This window comes from Corvus kubaryi, unplaced genomic scaffold (genome assembly GCF_017639235.1).
Source record: "Corvus kubaryi isolate FWS band 111438036 unplaced genomic scaffold, C.kubaryi_AGA036_p1.0 37394, whole genome shotgun sequence".
Taxonomy (NCBI): Eukaryota; Metazoa; Chordata; class Aves; order Passeriformes; family Corvidae; genus Corvus; species Corvus kubaryi.
Genome location: NW_024581133.1, coordinates 908,285 through 926,633, shown reverse-complemented (window position 1 = coordinate 926,633; position 18,349 = coordinate 908,285). Strand labels below are relative to the sequence as shown.

The 18,349-nt window shown below is 41.5% G+C and overlaps 1 protein-coding gene across 17 annotated transcripts in view; it reads right to left on the bottom strand.

Moving 5' to 3' along the window:
• Nucleotides 1-18,349, bottom strand: part of MYO5A (myosin VA) — an 88,360-nt gene that overhangs the window by 15,803 nt on the left and 54,208 nt on the right. For 4 of the 17 annotated variants that reach the window (XM_042038978.1, XM_042038985.1, XM_042038979.1 and 1 more), the window contains 14 exons: nucleotides 18,217-18,325; nucleotides 17,230-17,441; nucleotides 16,188-16,344; nucleotides 12,462-12,701; nucleotides 11,696-11,944; nucleotides 10,505-10,598; nucleotides 9,652-9,800; nucleotides 8,812-8,925; nucleotides 6,497-6,643; nucleotides 5,704-5,757; nucleotides 4,785-5,012; nucleotides 3,738-3,746; nucleotides 2,111-2,211; nucleotides 1,493-1,573 (listed from right to left, as the gene is read on the bottom strand). In XM_042038978.1, the coding sequence (XP_041894912.1) occupies nucleotides 1,493-1,573; nucleotides 2,111-2,211; nucleotides 3,738-3,746; nucleotides 4,785-5,012; nucleotides 5,704-5,757; nucleotides 6,497-6,643; nucleotides 8,812-8,925; nucleotides 9,652-9,800; nucleotides 10,505-10,598; nucleotides 11,696-11,944; nucleotides 12,462-12,701; nucleotides 16,188-16,344; nucleotides 17,230-17,441; nucleotides 18,217-18,325 (1,944 nt within the window). The remainder of the gene's footprint in view (nucleotides 1-1,492; nucleotides 1,574-2,110; nucleotides 2,212-3,737; nucleotides 3,747-4,784; nucleotides 5,013-5,703; nucleotides 5,758-6,496; nucleotides 6,644-8,811; nucleotides 8,926-9,651; nucleotides 9,801-10,504; nucleotides 10,599-11,695; nucleotides 11,945-12,461; nucleotides 12,702-16,187; nucleotides 16,345-17,229; nucleotides 17,442-18,216; nucleotides 18,326-18,349) is intronic. The other 13 variants (XM_042038980.1, XM_042038981.1, XM_042038986.1 and 10 more) reach the window with 6 other exon arrangements.

The window sequence follows — 18,349 nt, the reverse complement described above, 5'->3', positions numbered from 1 at the left end:
GCACCTTGCAATATTAACAATGGAAAATATTTTTAGAGTTAACTTTTGCAGTCAGAAACCATTTAATTGCAAATGCACATAAATAATCTCTAATTTTACATTAAACCCAACATTTTTCAGAGGGCTGTCCTTAATGCAGGGAAGGTCAACAACAGAACCAAACTCAGGACTGAAATCCAGGGGCTTTATTCTCACCGCTAACTCGTTCCTTCCCCTTGGGCACATCACATCTCAAATGCTTCTCACTGTGAAGTGGGGATAACATGTACCAGCCTCCTGCCAGGCAGTGCTGGGGGATCTGCTCCTGCTTGCAGGGCACTCTCCCAAGTGCTCTGACTCATAATTTTGTACATACACAGGAAATGACAATACCAGTGACTACCAGTGTTCAATTAGACAATATTTCAGGGTTTAAATATGCATAAGGCAGGAACATTTATTAGTAACCAGACTGATGAAGCACGCAAGGGCAAACAGTCATTTAGCTGCAGTGCTCTGCCATTTAATATAAAGCTTCTTGCCTCTACAGTGCCAGGACAAGAGGCAAGAGGCACAGAGCAAACCAACTCCCATCCTGCTCTGCAGAACACTTGCTCGAAGTTAGATCTTCACAGGTTTACAATGTTAGGGGTAGAATGTGTTAGCACCAGAAAAGGAAAGACTTTAGTTAGAGGCAGTCATTGCAAAATACCACCTTCTGCAGTTACTGCTACCAAATGCATACACTGAAGAACATCAGCAGTGCTGAGCTACTGAATTCGTTGTCAGGGCAGGACTGGGAACCATTCTGGCAGTCAGGGACACAGACGAGCACACGGGGCCAGAGCTGCGCTTCCTGACAAGGAGACTCTCGCCTGCCCCACGACCAGCACAGCCCTTGCAGAGACCACAGTGATCCCACTGAGGCTTCAACAGCACCATGAGGAACTAAAGATTACTCCTCTTTCTTGGTTATTTTGTGACTTACATTTTGAATCTGGCATGGAGAGACATGGGAGAAGAATGTTTCATTTACTGAACTTGAGACACAAGGAGAGTACCCATTTCAGTTTGAAACTTTAAGAGTTCACTGAGCTACTTAAACATTAGTTTTATAATTACTAAAATGATTGCACTTCTTTAGGCTGAAAAACTGTAAGGAACATCAATTTTGAAACCTGGTGTAAAGGCACACAAATAGTACATGGCTACAAATATTCTCCAGCTGTTGAGCTTCTGGTATTTTACAACCTATTTTTGTGCAAGGATTCTTATGAATTATGTATAGGCTGTTGTGCCACCTTAACTTTTTAAATGATTAAACCTGACAAGTAGAAAACTTCGGGGACCAGGTTTGAGGGAACCTTAATTTGTATATTTCTGTTGAATTTTTTACTAACTGTTAAAGCAATAGAAGTACTGTAGCTAAAGCAAACCCATAGCAAGGGGCACAGTTAGCTAGAAAAGAAGATGCAAATGAAGAAGAAAAAACCATTCTGAGAAGTCTGGTAACCTGTTGGCTTGTTTTAACCCTTCATAAGCCAGCCAAAGTTCTCCGTCCTCATTCAGCATATGATAGTCCTGGGGAGATTGCCTTTCAAGAAAGGTGTTTAAAAAAATACAAGAGATAGATGTGATGGTGCTGAGGTGACATGGTAAGGACATTACACACTACATTACAGTTACTACAAAAGAGAAACAAAAAACGCTCTAAAACAACCTAGCAAATGACTTTCTTGTTTATGTGTTTTTCTTCTCAATGATGCAATTCAGCTCTCAGTGACAGCCCAGCTGGTTACAGCATTCTGTGCTGTCACATTAAATGCATTGCCACAGAGTATGTGACCACTGCAGTTCAGAGAGTGACCAACCAGCCTGGGGAATGCACCCAGGCTGGGCCACGCAGCAATTAGAGGCTAAGAAGATGGAAATCCAGAAAGCTTGATTTTACATTTCCCCATTATTTCCAAATCCTTTCAAATATTGCACACAACAATTTTACTAATGAAATCAAATTATAACCCCAGCTATGAGCGTTCTCTGGACATAAATGGGTGGAACTTACTGAACACTTTACACAGTGTGTCACAGCAGACCCCAACTGATCACAAAGTAAAGAAAGAACTTGTACCTGTTTGTTTCCTTCAGTCCAATATATGCCTGTGCTATTTCTCCTTTGTCTTTCATCTTTTGTACATCCTCCAAGAGGATTGTAGCATCTGTCATTGTATTCTGGAAAAAGAATGATAATTTCCAGTAAATTTAACAACGTAACTGCTCCTTGAATCCATGTTTTCTTCATGTGGAACACTAATCCTTGAGTAGCCACATTAAATTAGTATGGGTACGGGAGCAAGAGGTTGGTCCATAATTTCAATGTCCCTTTGATTCATCTTTTAGAATAAATGCATACAAAATGGTCAAATATTGGTCTGTCTAGTAAGTGGGTACATATGTTAATGTCCTTCCATTTGTTCATCACATAAAAGGAATAAAATTAATTTCAGGAAATACTGATTTTGCATTTTATTCAAATTACCAGGAACAGCTGCTAATACTGAAACTGAAGCAGCATTGTTTTGCCAGCTTAATTCTAAAAATGTTTCTTAAACATAGCATTACATGGAGTCTTTCAAATCTCATAAATAAGAACTATTTCTCACTCATATCTGTCAAAGCAGGAAAGAATTTACAAGGGCTTGAGATTTTCTAATTTAGATAGCATCACAGTACGATTTTGTTTGAATGTTTACTATGGCACTTTTGCTTTTTCTTCAGTAAAACTTGAAATACTTTATAATAGATGTTTACAGTCATCTCAGCCAGTCTGATCTGAGTCATTGCCATGGAGCACCACAGGACTTTAATGAACATAAGAGATGGAATTCTGACCTTCTGACTTTCAAAACAAGCAGATGCTGTTTTCCTGAGCACAATTTTGCAAAGTATTTACAGCAACAGCTTTGTGGACATAAGTGTTGGAACCAAGGTCTCTATGTCTAGTATGATTTGTGTTATCTAATATGAAAAACAATAAAATATGTGAGCTCCTTAAAGAATTATTCCCAACATCCTTATGACATCTTTGACGTTTTTCTACTATTAATTTACTACAGAGTGAAACTGCTGTATCTCACCTGCCAAGCTTTAGCAGTCTGAACATCTATCATTTAGAGTCAGCTCAGTTTCTTACACTCTTACATGTATTCAATGGCATGTTCTAATCAAACATTCAGCAATTTCTGTCCAGTATCTACAGATGACAATGTGAGTCCACAATATTTGTTGCTTGCTGAGGACAGAAAACACTCTAAAGTAAGGTACTTCTTCATACCACAGACCTTTAGTTTGTTGTGAAATGTATGGGTTTTGCAAGTTAACAGAGGTCTGATCCCTGGATCACAGGGCTCCCCGGATCACTGTCCTTACCCCTCAACCATACTCAGCAAGAAACATGATGGAGCTGACTAGACCAATACCTAAATCTTTTCTTTCATGTTCAGGTTGTCATAAACCAGCACTTCAAAACTGTTAAATCTGCTTGTTTTGAATGAACTTGTTTCTCTGTGCGGAGCATGAAGATGGGGATGCAGCGGACATGGAATTATGAGAACAGTTTTTCAAAAATACCAAGGCAAAGTGCAAGAACAAATACATTTAGGTTATTTAAGAGGCAGGGAAATGACAGCTCAATACTGTTGAGGGTTATTTTAGCATTTAGGAAGTTCTGGTTTGTAACTGTAGAAGAAAACATGTACCTTATCCTCCTGGCAAACAAATTGGTAGGCAAGAAAGAAGAAAAACAAAACATTAAAAAAAAAAAAAAAAAAAAATCTATCTGCGCTGCAGCTGCTCAACCTAACAAGCAGAAGCTGTCTGCAAACTGGCTGCTGGCCATCCCACAGGCCACCTTCTGATTTCCCCCATACTCAAAGCCGCTGTAAAATCAACACTTCCATCCCACCACTGCTGAGAATGTGTCATTTAAGGATTCACTACTCAAGTATTTCTTTACAATGTTCTAAATACTACAGAATAAATGTATTTTGTTTTCTTTAGAGTCAAACATTTAAAACAAGACTTAAAACATCTTCATGCATCACAGACTTTCAGTGTATTTACCCAGGACAAATATAGGTGTAACTTTGCAGCAGCAAAGGAAAGAGGACATATCTGTTCATTCCTTGCTGCAGTTATGAAACAAGAGATAGTTCAGTGGAAATTAGTTCCTTGATTCACATTATACCTTTTCAGGTTGAATGATTCTTATTTTCAAAGCTGTTACTTCCCTAACTATGTCATCAGAGTCAGAGGGTTTTAGAGGAGGTGCATTTCAGTGGTCATACTCCTCTTTCTATAAAAGCACATAGCACCTATCAAGCAGTAATATGGAATTTCCATATCTTCACAGGTAATCTTTATGAAATGTTACTGATTTGCAATCATACAGATGTAGAAGAAATTGTTCCTTGTACTGAACTATTAATTAACAGGTATTGCTGAGAATTCCTTTAAATTTTCCAAACTACACACTAGAGACACGATACTGTACTGCACCTTTGGTGCAGCCTGTACATCCCTGCATGAGTGCTGGTAGAAAAACCCCAGACTGGTTTATTAATACCACCCCCTAATTCAGACTGCTGTGATTTGTGCACCAATGATGGATCAGTGGATTACACTTAGAAAGGCTTTCAAACCTGGACTATTTTTTCCAGCCATGTCAAGCACGCTGTTAATCAATAAAGCGTGCCAGCGCTGCAGTGTGAGTCTCGTACACAGTGCACCTGCTCAGTGTGGTTTACCTTGGGCTGAATGGCCTCTTTCTGGCTCACCAGCTGAGACCTCAGGATGAGAACTTCTTCCTTGCGAACTTCAAGCTCTTCACTGACCGAGGTCAGCTGGTCCAGGAGGACTCTGTATGCTGGGGCACCAGGAGCAGTCACCTCTGGAGCTCGTGTCTCTGTGAGGGCCTTCTGCAGCTCATTCAACTCATTCTTCAGTTTTTTATTCTCAGATTCAAGTTCTTGACGCTGCAAGAAACAGGGACAATTCTGTCACCCAGCAGCACTGCAACATGTCTGTAACCCACACACTGCAGGTAGAAATGGTAAAAATGATGAGTAACTGCAAGAAATCCATCAGTCCCTGGCCTCCTGACTATGGTCAATAGTGTCTGGGAGGATTTCACTAACAGGATTAACCTTTTGTCTGAAGTGCAAAACCAGAACACACACACACGAATCAGACAGGTTGATGGGAAAAAGAATTGCCAATCTTTTTTTCCTCTTGTTCTCCTCTTTGCAAAAAAATATTAAGTTCACAACAAATAGTGGTCAGCAGGCTAAGAAAATTCTGCATCACTATTAGGAAATATTTTTAGTTTTAGTGGTCCAAGATATGCAGTAATTTAGATAATGCTTTTGAAAAAGAAGACTACATTTATCACTGTATTTTTGCTCAAATTAACTTGCAAGCTGTACTAAGTGTTTAACAGAGAACTCCCCCTGCTTTAGAGGATTTTTTTGTTCTGCAGCCCCAGCCACACATACTACACCTCAAGAAGAGCAGTCCTACAATGAAATGACTGCTGGGGAATATTTGTTCTAGTTTCTCCAGCTACTATTTGGAAACAGGAGAGCTGATGAAATTTTCTATGCCAGCACATAAAATTGATGCAAGAGCTTCACTAGCAAATAACAGAAACCTCTGTTTTAGCATTACCTTGAGCGACTCATACTCCAACTCTGCACCTCTTATTGGAGGCCTTTCTTCCTCCTACGAAAGAATACAGACAAGTGTGAAAACTAAAAATCCTTCACTGAGGTAGGAAAACAAAAGGGAACTGAAATTATTTTCCTATAAAACTGTAAAACACTCATTTCTGGTACTGCTAACTGCTGTAGTTTGAATATTGGCATTGTCTCCTTTACTTCTGAGTTTATGACACATAATTGGTTGATATAAATAAAATCACATACTGTCACTGGCAACAAAACAGAGCAGCATGAATTCCAGCATGCTAAAGAAATTCACTGGTAGAAACGTAATAAGAAACAATTGCCAAAACTGGTTTCATAATTTTCTAAGAACTTAAGGAGACCAAACCAGGAGAATTTAAATTACAATCAGCTAAACGTGTCTAAGCCCAGTGCATCCTGGTTGAAACACTTCTTCTTCTGCCTAAAATGAACAATTACTCATTCTCCCCATCACTTAAGTAGATTTCCTTATGGCTATTCCTTAATAAAAACAGCCTTTCAGCCTTTTCTTTCTTTTCAAGTGAAGTCCCAAGCACTTTTTGTTACTGTTGTCTTCCATCGGAGGATCTCAAGGACCTCAGAAAACTAAATAACCAGTCCCTAGAACTAAGCAAAGGTATAAAACTTGTCATTAAGTAAAGCAAGTGCTAGAGGAAGATAAAGATTTAGTGAAAGCCAGTCAGCATTCACAGAGCTACTGTTTCACAAGAGGGGACACTGTGGTGTCAGCATTTGATCAGCTGCAAAGAGTCCACCTTAGCTTTAGCACGGAGAGCCTGTTCTTCCTTTCTGTCCAGTTCATCCTGCAGGGATTGCTTTTCTTGCTCCAGTTCTGAAACCCGTTTCTGCAGCTTGAGGAACAGAGACATATCCAGCGGTGCTTTTTTCTCACTAGGCTCCTGCTTTAGAAAGAACAGAGGGAAGTCAAGAAGTATTCCCCTTCCACAGCACAAGGAAGCACAACAGTGAGTAAAGATGGGAAACAGACTGGGGAAAGAGAGGAACACAGAAATGTTACTCGATTCTGAGAGTTGACTATCTAAAATATTTCATCAGCTATCAAACACTATTTTAAAAAAGGATTTACTAGTACAAAATGGTTCTAAGCCTAAAGCCTAGCAAAAGAAAGCACTTAGAGACTACCTAGCAGACAAGAGGTCTATAGCTAAGCATACCTTATATTCTTATTTGTTTGAAGGAGGGAAAGTAGAAAAAAGAAAAAGTTTGTGGTTAGACTCACCTGGAAACAACTGTAAGGGCTTTTTTGTTCACTGGTTTAGTTTTCAATTATTTCTATAAGTTCTTCAGCTAAAGAGAAATCTCTCTGGTGATCTGCAGGTTAATTTAGTGGGATGTGATACAAAAAATAGGTACCAGAAGATATTATTTTATGCCTTTTTCCTTTTATTGTGCTAATTATACAGACTGTTCTGAGTCTAATTCCCTGGCTTCTTCACTATTTTCTGGGCAAGGACCAGTGTTTGCAATCTGAAGGTGCTTTAGAAACTGCCCATCAGCGTTTTTGTACTTTATGTACTGAGAAGATCAAAGTATTTACTATGAACTGTACCATAAAATTTTAAAGCCTAAAAAAGGAACTAGAAAATTAATATTAATGACTGTAGCAGACAAGCAAGCACAGCCATTTCCACTTCATCTCCTTTTACTGTTGAGGGGAAGAGTCATAAACCACACCAACAGATCAGGAAAAATGAAACAGACTTTTGAGTTTTCTGGCTTTACTGGTTTGCCTTGAGGTGGGCCCTGTTTTTTAATGTGGTTTTGTATAATTAAGCTATATTGTTAGTCTAGAGTCGAACTGGGGCTTGCAATGTTAAGGGGTTAAACAAATACAGTGCTGCATTCATTCACACTCTTGTGTGAGTTCATTTTTTCATTTCTATTCTAAAACCCAAACCTGGCTCTCAAACAGCAATTCAGTAAGTCTATCAGCCAAAGGAAAAGATGGCATTTGGCTCATATGTGAAATCCAATCACATGTAGTTGCACTGTCCTCCTGATTATCCATGAGTGTAGGAGCATCATCCTGAAACCATTATGCAAGGTGAAAAACATAAGTGGGAGGGCAAATTACGAAAGAGTGCGCAGAGAGGCTGTGCCAGCCCCAGTGCGTCAGGGTATCTGCATCCAGAGAGAAAACAATTCTCTGCAGAGGCTTCCCAAAGCAGCAATGACAGCCTGCCAGAAGTAACTCTGGAGATCCCTAACCCAGGCAGAGGGCAAACAGGGTGTGCTGTGCCCTGGCTCACAGCTAAGGAGATCTCCAGAATGCACAGAGAAAGCTTTGACTCTGGAAAGCGCCAAGCACAGCCAGACCTCGGCCCTGGGGGCTCTGTGCTTGCAGTCCCACCGTGATGGGATGGGCCAGAGGGGGGAGTGATCTCCAAGAACACTATCAATGGCTTGGAGCTGCACCACAAATTATTCATGGTTATCATTCATCAGCTGAATCAAGTCACCTTCCTGAATGCTTTCTGAACATCTTCCTGATCATTTTTCCGAACATCCTGGGATTTGTATCACTGCATATGCAAAAGAAACTCCCAATCATCCGAGAGTTTGATTCCTCTCTATGAAACAGAGAAAAACTGATCCAAGAGAAGTTTCTCACCCCTAACAGAAAACACATTCCATGTAGCTACTAAGAATGCAGCTTGCCATTTTTAATCATTGAATATACAGTAGGGAGACTCCTCTGGAAGTCTTACTGGTTTTCTAAATTCCCACTGTGTCCTGAATAAGTGATTGTGCTTACCAACACTGACAACCAAATGTTTCACAGATGCAAATCAGCTGGATCACCAAGTATCTAGTCTATGCTTAGTGTAATACAAGAAAAATTCAAAGCATACTTTGACAGTCTTTCTACACAGGATCACAACTAACTGGGGAATTGGTGTTTTCTGAAAGGGAATGGAGAAAGTTGGATTAAAGCACTAGATATCCCAGTATACGGATATGGTGTTCAGAACCACTTATGGAAAAAAAAGGGATAGCAGTGAGTTCAACCATGTATCAATGAGAAGTTGGGGGGAATTTTTAAGGTTACCTCCATCCTCAGTGGTAAGTCTTCTGCTTCTGTGATCTCAGAGCTGAAAGTATATTCAGATTCATTGCTACTGTGAGTTGAGTCCGTCCTTTTGTGCCCAGGCTTGGGGATGCTCTGGAGTGCAAATGGAACAAATCAATACCACTGTATGGTTTTCCCTGTGACTGTCTCTTCAAAACCTTTAATCTAGCTTGTAGTATTTGGAGTTTCACAGCTATCAAAATTTAGAAGAGTTTTGATTTTGGTCTCTCATACTACGTAAAGCCTATGAGATACAGTTCACAATCAAATCTATGGAGAGGGGTCAGATCCTACACCACCAAGGACTGCTGCAGAAAGCAGCATCAAGCAAGGATGCAGCACTTTGTGGGAAAGAAATGCCCAGTTTACAGGAAGCACAGGCAGCAATTCTCTAACTTCCTACACATTCTATTGAGGAATACTTTTTATTCCTGCCACATAAAACATTCCTAGGATTACTTATAATTTGTCACTGGATGAAGGTGGTACAAACAACCCTAGCAGATGTTAGTAACTGCAGGGCAAAATAAGGATGGACAGCACAAGCAATACCACCAGGAAAGTCACAGCAGAAATTTAGCCTCCTTCACAGATTTGACAATTAAAAATACTGTTTTTAAAAAAAACCAACAAGAAATTTAGAATACATTTGTTTTGGCTGAACTAAATGAAATAATCAGTATTTGAAAGGACAAACTCTCTTTCCAGGTACAGGTCACTAACAGACACATCTGACAGGAGTTACTAACTTATCCCACTAGATTCTGCCTAAACACAGCTGTAAACAGCTTTTGATTTCTCAGCTGTGGAGCCACTTACCACCATCAGGTTCATCTCATCCTTGAGATCATCGTAGCGCTCCTCCAAGCGGCTGAACTCATTCAGGAGGTTCTGGTACCGTAACCGTTCATCGTTCAGGTCCAGCTCCAGCTGCTTTGTCTCCTCCACCAGCTTCTTTTCCATCGACTCTGCCACAGACAACAGGCATCCAAAGTGAGAATTCCAGCCCTACCTACCACGCAGTGCATCCACCCAGGAGGAACAGGCCTGTGTCTGCACCAGAGGAACAGCCTGCCATCTGAAGGTGGTGTTTGTGCTTCTGTAGGCAAACGTTAAGCAAAAGATATAAAGGGCCAAAGCCTTATTGTGGCAACCACAGAAGTGCTCACTCAGTCAAGTTAGTTATTCTGCTAATACCTTCTATTGGTGATTCCAGGAGGGAGGAAGAAGGGGCACTAGCCCATTGCTGTGTTATATAAAAGCAAAATGTGAAGTGCTTTATGCCTCAAGCATCCTGACCCTCCTCATCACAGCCTCCTTCATCACAGCCCTCACATCTAGAGTTATGCTTTCCTGGCTGCTGCCTACACAGTCCCAGCAGCCAGAAAAGTTGTAGCAGATAAACTGTATTAGATATCAGAGCCGCCTTTTAAAAAATTGAAGTGCTTTGGAACAGTCACCCCCCCCCACCCCCCGCCCAAAAAAGGCCCCAAACCCTTAGGATTTCATGGAAATTCAAATGGTAAGTAATTCTGATGTTTGCAAGTTCTTAAAGAAATGAATCCACAAAAAGGAATGCAAACTATGGCAAATTAGCCCAATCTATGCAGTAGAGTGTTGCTTTACAAGGTACCATGAAGTAGAAACCCTGGATGAAGAGAACAGAGCCAACCTGTTATTTCCCTCGCCTGGTCATGGATGCGGCGGTTCAGCTCCTCCTTCTCTGTTTTCAGTAATGAGTTCTGCTCTTTCAGCTCTGACACCAGCTACAGAGATAACAAAATATTTGACTCAGAATGCAGTTCATCTTTCATCAGTAGCTCTGACAACGACATCTTTGTTGTAACAGTTCAAATACTTAAACTGCTCTTCACAGAGTGAAACACCTAAACTGTTCTCCACAGAGTGAAACCAGTGAACTAAGTTTTAACTTCATTTCCAAACTGCATTTCTTAAACATGTACCAATGCAGACTCTCCTGCATGTTCTGCACCTCATTTCTGATCAGATGCTAAAATTGTCCTGAACCACTCCACTGTGCCATGTATTTTTCAGTAAAGTCCCAAAGATGTAAATGGCTCATTAAAACAGAAATATTCCTAAAATAGTAACACATTTGGTAGTACTATGGTAAATTCCATTGCATTGGGTTACACCACAATCTAACATCTTGCCTCTGCCCTAAAGCTGTCTCACTTTACCTATGTTCAGGTTTGCCAGTTACTCAGTTGTCTCTGATTATGGTTACTATGCACTCACTTTGCTTTATCAATTAGTGGTTTTCCTTATGCTTATTTGATATTGAAATTTATCACTGCAGCATCACACAATGATCGATTGGCTCTTCCAAACTTGCACCATTATCAGCAAGTTCTCTTGACAGAAACAACCTGTTTGATATGTTTGTGCTTAGCAAAGATAAGGGGTTTGCTGAAACCTGTTGAACTAGACTGTGCACATGTGTTGAACAGGCTGGCTGTTCACATTAGGCAGGATATAGCAGTACCTTTGAACACTGGGTATGGGACACATTTCTGATATCTGTGATTACTCTCTCTAGGCAGGTAAAATGAATGAATGCACTGCCTCTGACTAAGTCAAAAAGCTTAAGGATTCAGATTTGTAAATGCTTTCAATATCAAAATCTGAAGAGATCGGATACATATATTTACATACAATATATGGATTTAGCATATTCTTCTGCTATAGCTGCAGCCATTTAGGTACCAAGCCTATTTAGGATTGTACAGCTATAAAAATACAGTAAAAATATCAGTCACACAAGTGAAACAATCCTGGGCAAAACCTGAGTGGACACCAGGCCCCTGTAAATCCTCTCATGCACGTGAGACCCCATACATGCCTGCTCAGTTTCATGTTTGTATTTGTCTGCCCACTCCTCAATGCTCTTCTTCTCCGACTGCGTCTGGTGCAGCTCCCTGCGGAGCTTGGCAATCTCCTCCTGGAGGCTGATGACACGGTTGGTGGCGTTCTTGGCCTCCTCCTCGCTCATCCGAAGCCTTTCCACATCGCTCCGCAGCTTCTCCGTCTCCGTACTGTACGTGATCTCCAGGCTGCTCATCTTCTCCAGGAGAGATTTGTACTCTTTGTTCTTTGCAAAACACAACACAGACAGAGCAGGTGTTGGAGAAGTTCTGGTTTAAGGGAGCCTTTTCCTTCCCTACAGAATATACCCAGACAGGGGAGCACAGGAGCAGCTTCCCCATTTCAAAAAGGTTTTGGTCTGTTTTTGCAGAATTGCTTAACGAGGTGACAGAACAGTCCAGTCTCTAAGCCTGCACATCCTAAACGAAAATCAGATGGAGAGCCCACATACATCAGACACGATCACCCCACCTTCGCCTAAAACAGAGCAACTGACGTGCTTCAAACGCAGCACTGGCGTTAAGCGAGTGGGTGTTTTTTCTCAGTTCTGCTGAGGGGAACAAATGGATGTTTGACTGCTCCAGTTCTACCACGGCCTCCCCTTCTCTCCCATCACTGTTCTTCGCCAGAAAAGAGAACTGAGCCCTCACAATGAAAACTCAGTGCATTCTGTGAATGCCCACAGTGCTGAGAAAGGCAACCAAGATTTTGACACGTTTTCCCTGAGGCCAGGGAGCTTTTACCTGCTCATCGATTTTCCGCTGCAGCTGCATGATCTTGTTCTCCAAGCCAATGTGAAGCTTCTTGTAGCGCTCCACGGAGCGGGCCTCGATCTTCAGCTTCTTGAGCTCCCTCTTGGCCATCATGCGGCGGTAGCAGCACTGCAGGTACACGATGGCCCGCAGCGTGCGGCCGTAGCGCCGCCGAGCCAGCCAGCCCCTCACGTGCTTCTGGATAACCACAGACTTGTGCTCCCGCAGCATCTGCAGCCCAGAAAACACATGGCAAGGGGATTAGAGCTCCAAGCTACACCTGTGCAGCTAAACAGAACCCTGTAAGGATGTACCTAGAGACACCTCACCTGCAAGGAGAGACTTCTGGTGAAGAGCAACGAGAAATGGAATAAATTTAAAGAGAAACAAGAAGAGGAAAAGAAGACTGGAACAAGGACAACAATGGAGTAAAATGAAAAGGAACCAGAGAGAAAAACATGGCAAAAAGAACTGGAGGGACATTGAAGCACCAGGCATTCCTCTGTGTTGAGGTCAGATCCCAGCTAATTACAAAAGTACATGGTACCTGCTGGCAAGATTACAAATACTTTTTTTTTTTTTCAAACTGCATTTTTATCTTGAAAGACTTTTGAATCATTGTCATGTGCTGCCTAGAGTTCATCAATACAAAGTTTAAAATTACCACATTTGATATGCAATGCAGTCAGTACTGCATTTCCCAGAGGAAATTGTCACAGACGTTAGAAAGTCAGAGGCTTTTGGTTTGTTTGTGTTATTTTTTTGGGGGCGTTTTTGCTGCCTTTTTTGACATATCTTAGGCTTGCCAGCATGGAAAAGTTTGCATCTATTCTAATAAGAAATTTATAGTGTAGTAATTCCAATTTATTTTACGGCAGAAATTTCAACCATAGCTTTGAGGTGTAAAAAAACATGTCAGTAATATTTAAAAAAAATAATCTATAACATAAACCAGTCAAGAATGCCAGCAACCTTCATCTGTATGTTAGTCAGAGAGTTCAGCTAGGAAGAGTCTACCACTTGTTTTTGGATCCTTCACCCACTAATTCAGTCAGAGATCCCCCAGGTCTGGAACACCTGAATTCAAGCAGATCTATGCACGGAAAGCCTGCCCAAGCCCACAAGGCTTCCAGGACTCTGAGAGCTTTAGAGTTCACTTAATGAAGCTTCCACAAACTAAACAGTTTATTCTAAAGAACAAAGTTATTTAGGATTTCATGTTAATGCTTGGAATTAATAGTTTAAATATCACAGGCAGTTCACATTCTTACACTGATTTACCACAAAGCTGATAAGACAAACTAGTCAGGTAACAGTAATTTTATTTTCTTTTAGACTGCTTAGCAAATAAACTGAAATGTGTTAGAAGCATTACAGTTCCAGATCAATGAATTTAAAATTCACTGGCAAAGTGGCAAGACTATAACACATACAAACTTTCTCCCTTAGCACTTATTTCTGAATTCAAAATGAGACTGGAAACACCAGCACTCAGTTACTCAGCACACCAAGATAAGGAAGCAGCTCTCTGAAAAGCACAGCAAGGTCAAAAGCCAAAGTCCTTCTGACTGCACACCATGCAGTTGGCATTCCTGCCTCCTGCCTCCTGCTTACACGTTTTCTGGGACACGCCTTCAGGTTCCCAGCAGGTGCCTGAGCACTTGAATACAACTAGCTTCCAACAACATTTCCACCTGAAGTTTGAAAGCACAAGTCCTGTAAAATACCTCCATCGCGCAGGGACGGTCCTCATCTGCCAGGGAATTCTCGCATCCATGCAATCCAGGGAGGAAACAAGCCACTCCAAGGTAAGGTGAGAGGATCAGAAACGTTACTTAATTTACCAGGGATATCCCAGGAAAGCTTATGTCAGAGCTATGGAGGAACCAGACTCCCTGTCCAGCTGAGAAGCACATTGCAAAGTCTCAGGCAGGAGCTTTCCCCAGGATGGGTGAAACAGATGATTCAACCATATTAAATTCCTTGTACTGCCCACGTGACTCAACACATGCCCTCTCTTCCTGCAACAACAACAGGTACCTTTCACAATCCTAGGGAACAACACGTGTACCACACATTACTGCAGCCAGGGCTCAGCCCAGGTGCCCTGTCACCGGGCAACCTTTCGCTGTCACTCATCTGCAAACATCACCAACTCCAGAACAACAGAGTTTACCTTCCCATGGCACACAGAGCCTGTGCTTCCCTCTCTGGCCATCCCTGTACCTCAGCTGTAAAACCCCACCTTAGGAGCACAAGACAAACACAGCACACTGCAGGGGCACTTGTCAGACCGTCATGTTTTACTGCGGTGAACAACACAGCTTGAGGGGATCCTCCTGACAGGCAGGTCTGGCCACCCCTTGCAGGGACTCCTCCAGAAACCTGCCATCTCTGTTAAGAGGGAATATAACAGGTTTATTAAACTGTGCTACAAGACAGATGGGGTGTGTATTACTCATGCAACTAACAAGGCACAGAGAAACCTCTCCCATTTTCCTGAAGATTTTTGGCCGCCTACTGCTGTGACCCAGGTGTTACTTTGTCACATCTGTCAGACCACTGTTAAAAACACATCCTGTTTAACATCACAAATATGATTTGTAATAACAAGAGTGCTAGGAATTCCAATAAAAAGGCAAGTGGATACCCACACAAAAGAACAGCCAAGTCAAGCACAGGGGTCTTGCTACTAAGAAACTCTTACCAAGGTTTATTTGTTTTCTGGCTTTGTGGTTAGTTTGTGTTAGAATGCTACATGTGACTGTGTAGCATCTTTAATACAAATGAAAAATATACAGAAACTTCAAATTTAAAAGAGAAAGATATGGCACATAAGCATGAGATAGCTTTTGGCTGCATGCCCTTAGCATCTACACACTTGGGAAAACAACACAACTCCTTCAGCTACTTTTTCAGTGAAACACACGCTGACTTTTGAGCCTGGCTAAAACAGTTATTGTGGATAAAACTGCTATGAAACATGTTAGCACTTTGCAGCTTGAATCACAGTTCTGTCTCCGGCCCTGTAACCACTGAAAACCAGATTCTAATTTCTCAATTGAATAATTTATTATCAAACATAATCAGGAAAATATTATCAATAACATGAGGACAGGATTATATCAACTTATCCCCAAACAAAAACCACTGTACATTAAAAAAATAAAACAAAAATTCCCCCTGTGGATAACTTTCAGTATCCTATTTTGGTGGGATCTCTTTGTAACATAGGTCTCCTGCAGTGTGTTCCATCAGCCATTTCAGAATCACTGAAACCAGGGATGGGAGAGGACCAGTAGTGAGTGCATCACATGTATCCTGATGTAACCGATACTGATTTGGACTCATGGAGGCAGATTAAAGCAAGGCTATTTTCAGTATTTAAGTGCCTCGACGTTCTATAGAACAAATGAAAAAGTCAGAAATGCTGCAAATTCCTGCTGGATTCTCCACTGGCTGCACTGAAAGTCTAAGTACACCTATATTAGATGACAATAAGAATATGTCTAAAATGACAAGCTGATGGCAGTATTAGGTATTTCTAACTTCCAGGTGCTGTCCCTCAATCCATGCTCTGGTATTTCATTTGTGCATCACACCTAGCAGCATGCACACAAAGCATTTCCAACTCCCAAGACAACACAACAGAGCAGCTTCGTCCTGAAAGTACGTGGAAATAGAGGTAGAGTGAAAAAATACATTATGATTTCTCACCATTTGGTACTTGTTTCTGACCATGTAACCTCTCAGGAGAGCCTGAAGAGCAATAGTAGCATCTCGCATGCACTGGTATCTCTTGCGGACCACGTACATGCGCTGGAACTTCTGAATGGTGATGGCAGCTCGTGTTCTCCGCAGGAACTTGGCATAGCTAAGGAAGATTACAAATAATACCTGTAATTATGTTCCAGTGATTGAATGCTTGTTTGCTTTTCAATTTCCTATATCTTTAATTTCCTCTTAATATTGTCAGTGACACAGTATATTTACTTGCTATTCTGCTGTGTGGCAGTACAACAGAATGACAAATTAACAGAAACCTTGCAAAGCTTTACAGAGAAATGCTTTCACTTCCCCTAAAAACTGTACTATAGAACTGTCAAGGTAAACTTAGCTTAATTTCTCATCACCTCTTCTCCACCTTTAAAGCTGTTTCCACTATGTCATCTTCCAGATCTACTCTCCTAACCTCAGCTAGTAGAAAATGCTTCCTTGTTCTTGGCTCTCGCAGTAAGACAATTACAAAGCATCTTAACACAAGCCTCTTTCCAAAGGTTGGTTATTATAGTCTTCATCACCGCCTTGTCTTTGAACAATACCACCTGTATTCCTGCCCTTCTCTCTGGCCTCATGGCCATCCCTCAGAAGTCAATCCAAACAAATCACTGACTGATGAATGTCCCTTTACAGCTGCACCCTTGATGAGGAATAGCTTCTCCAGCAGGACAGACCCAGATGGGAGGGCACATGGAAACTGAGCAATGAGGACTCAGACAGTCCTGCTTTACCTCACCTGCAACACATCTACTACTACTTGTTTTCTGCATCATAGAGCCAGGGTGCTACTGTCCTCTCAGAAAGGTCAAAACCAGGCAGGACACACACACTCATTATATTCAATTTCCTTCATTTCCCTGGAAAACCATTTCCTCTCGGGCAGTATAGGAAGGCGAGAACCAATGTATCACATCTCAATGCCCTACTTACAGGGCTCTGGACTGAGGCTGGTGTGGGATTTGCCCTGAGCAGTGCTTACCATCGTGCTTGGTACCCTCTGACATGTCTCTGGATGGTGATGGCAGCCTTCCTCATACGCACATACTTCTTTCTCATCAGCCAGCCTCGGATCGTCTTTTGGATGCGGATACAGGCAGCTCTCAACTTATCTGCCCTTATTTTTTCCAGGTAGGCTACTTGACCAGCCCGGAAAAATATTTTTGTCTTACCAAACTGGTACTTATCCTTGTCCTATTTTCAGAGGTAAAAAGAGGATAAGTTACAGCATTAAGAGTTAGTGCATAAAAAAAGGCATGAAGGGCTAAATGAAAGCACAGTTAGTAAAGAGGCAAAATTATCTGTGTAATATTTTGGGTAATCTGAGACTTAAGTAGTGAAGAAGGGTATTTTGTCTGTATGATTCTGTTAAAAAATTAATACAATAAGGCCACAAGCATGGCTCAAAGGAGCATCCTGAGATTTTTTCTTAGATGAGAATGCCATGAAGATGATGACATGGAAGGCTACAGGAGGTGACAAAGGGGTCCAGAGGATGAAAGCAATACAGTCAGTGCACATGTACAATTTTCTGCTTAAATTGTAGCCGAGCCCTCTGAACAGTCCATCTTCGACCACATTACACAGTGCAAACAAAGCAGCTGGGGCTTCAGACACGCACACATCACTTATGGTATCAGGACTAGGGCAGAACAAAGCATGCTGCTGCTGCTCAAACACATCGGGAATTTCAGAACTAAACCAGAAAGAGAATAGTATTTTATGTCTACAGGCTGTAGTACTCCTTTGAGGGAAAAACTGAGAATATACAAAGGCACACTGAAAAAAATTAATTTTGTTGGCTGTTTGATTCTAAGCTGAAAGGAACAGCAGTCAAAGAGCTACAGCTTACAATACATGTGTGGCTTAGTACTCTGTGGAAGTCCTAAAATAGTGTGGCTATGAGGGAGCAAGCAACACTGTCTTTATTCCTGCAGATTCCAAATGCTCTCAGCACTAAGTCTGATACCTGAATCAGCTTCTCCAGGACATTTTTACAGGTCTGCTTTCGGTCACCAAGGACATCTCTCTGCTTCATCAGAACACGGTAACGGCTGAAGAACTCTTGGTACGTCCACCTGTCCCAACAGCAGAGACAGTGT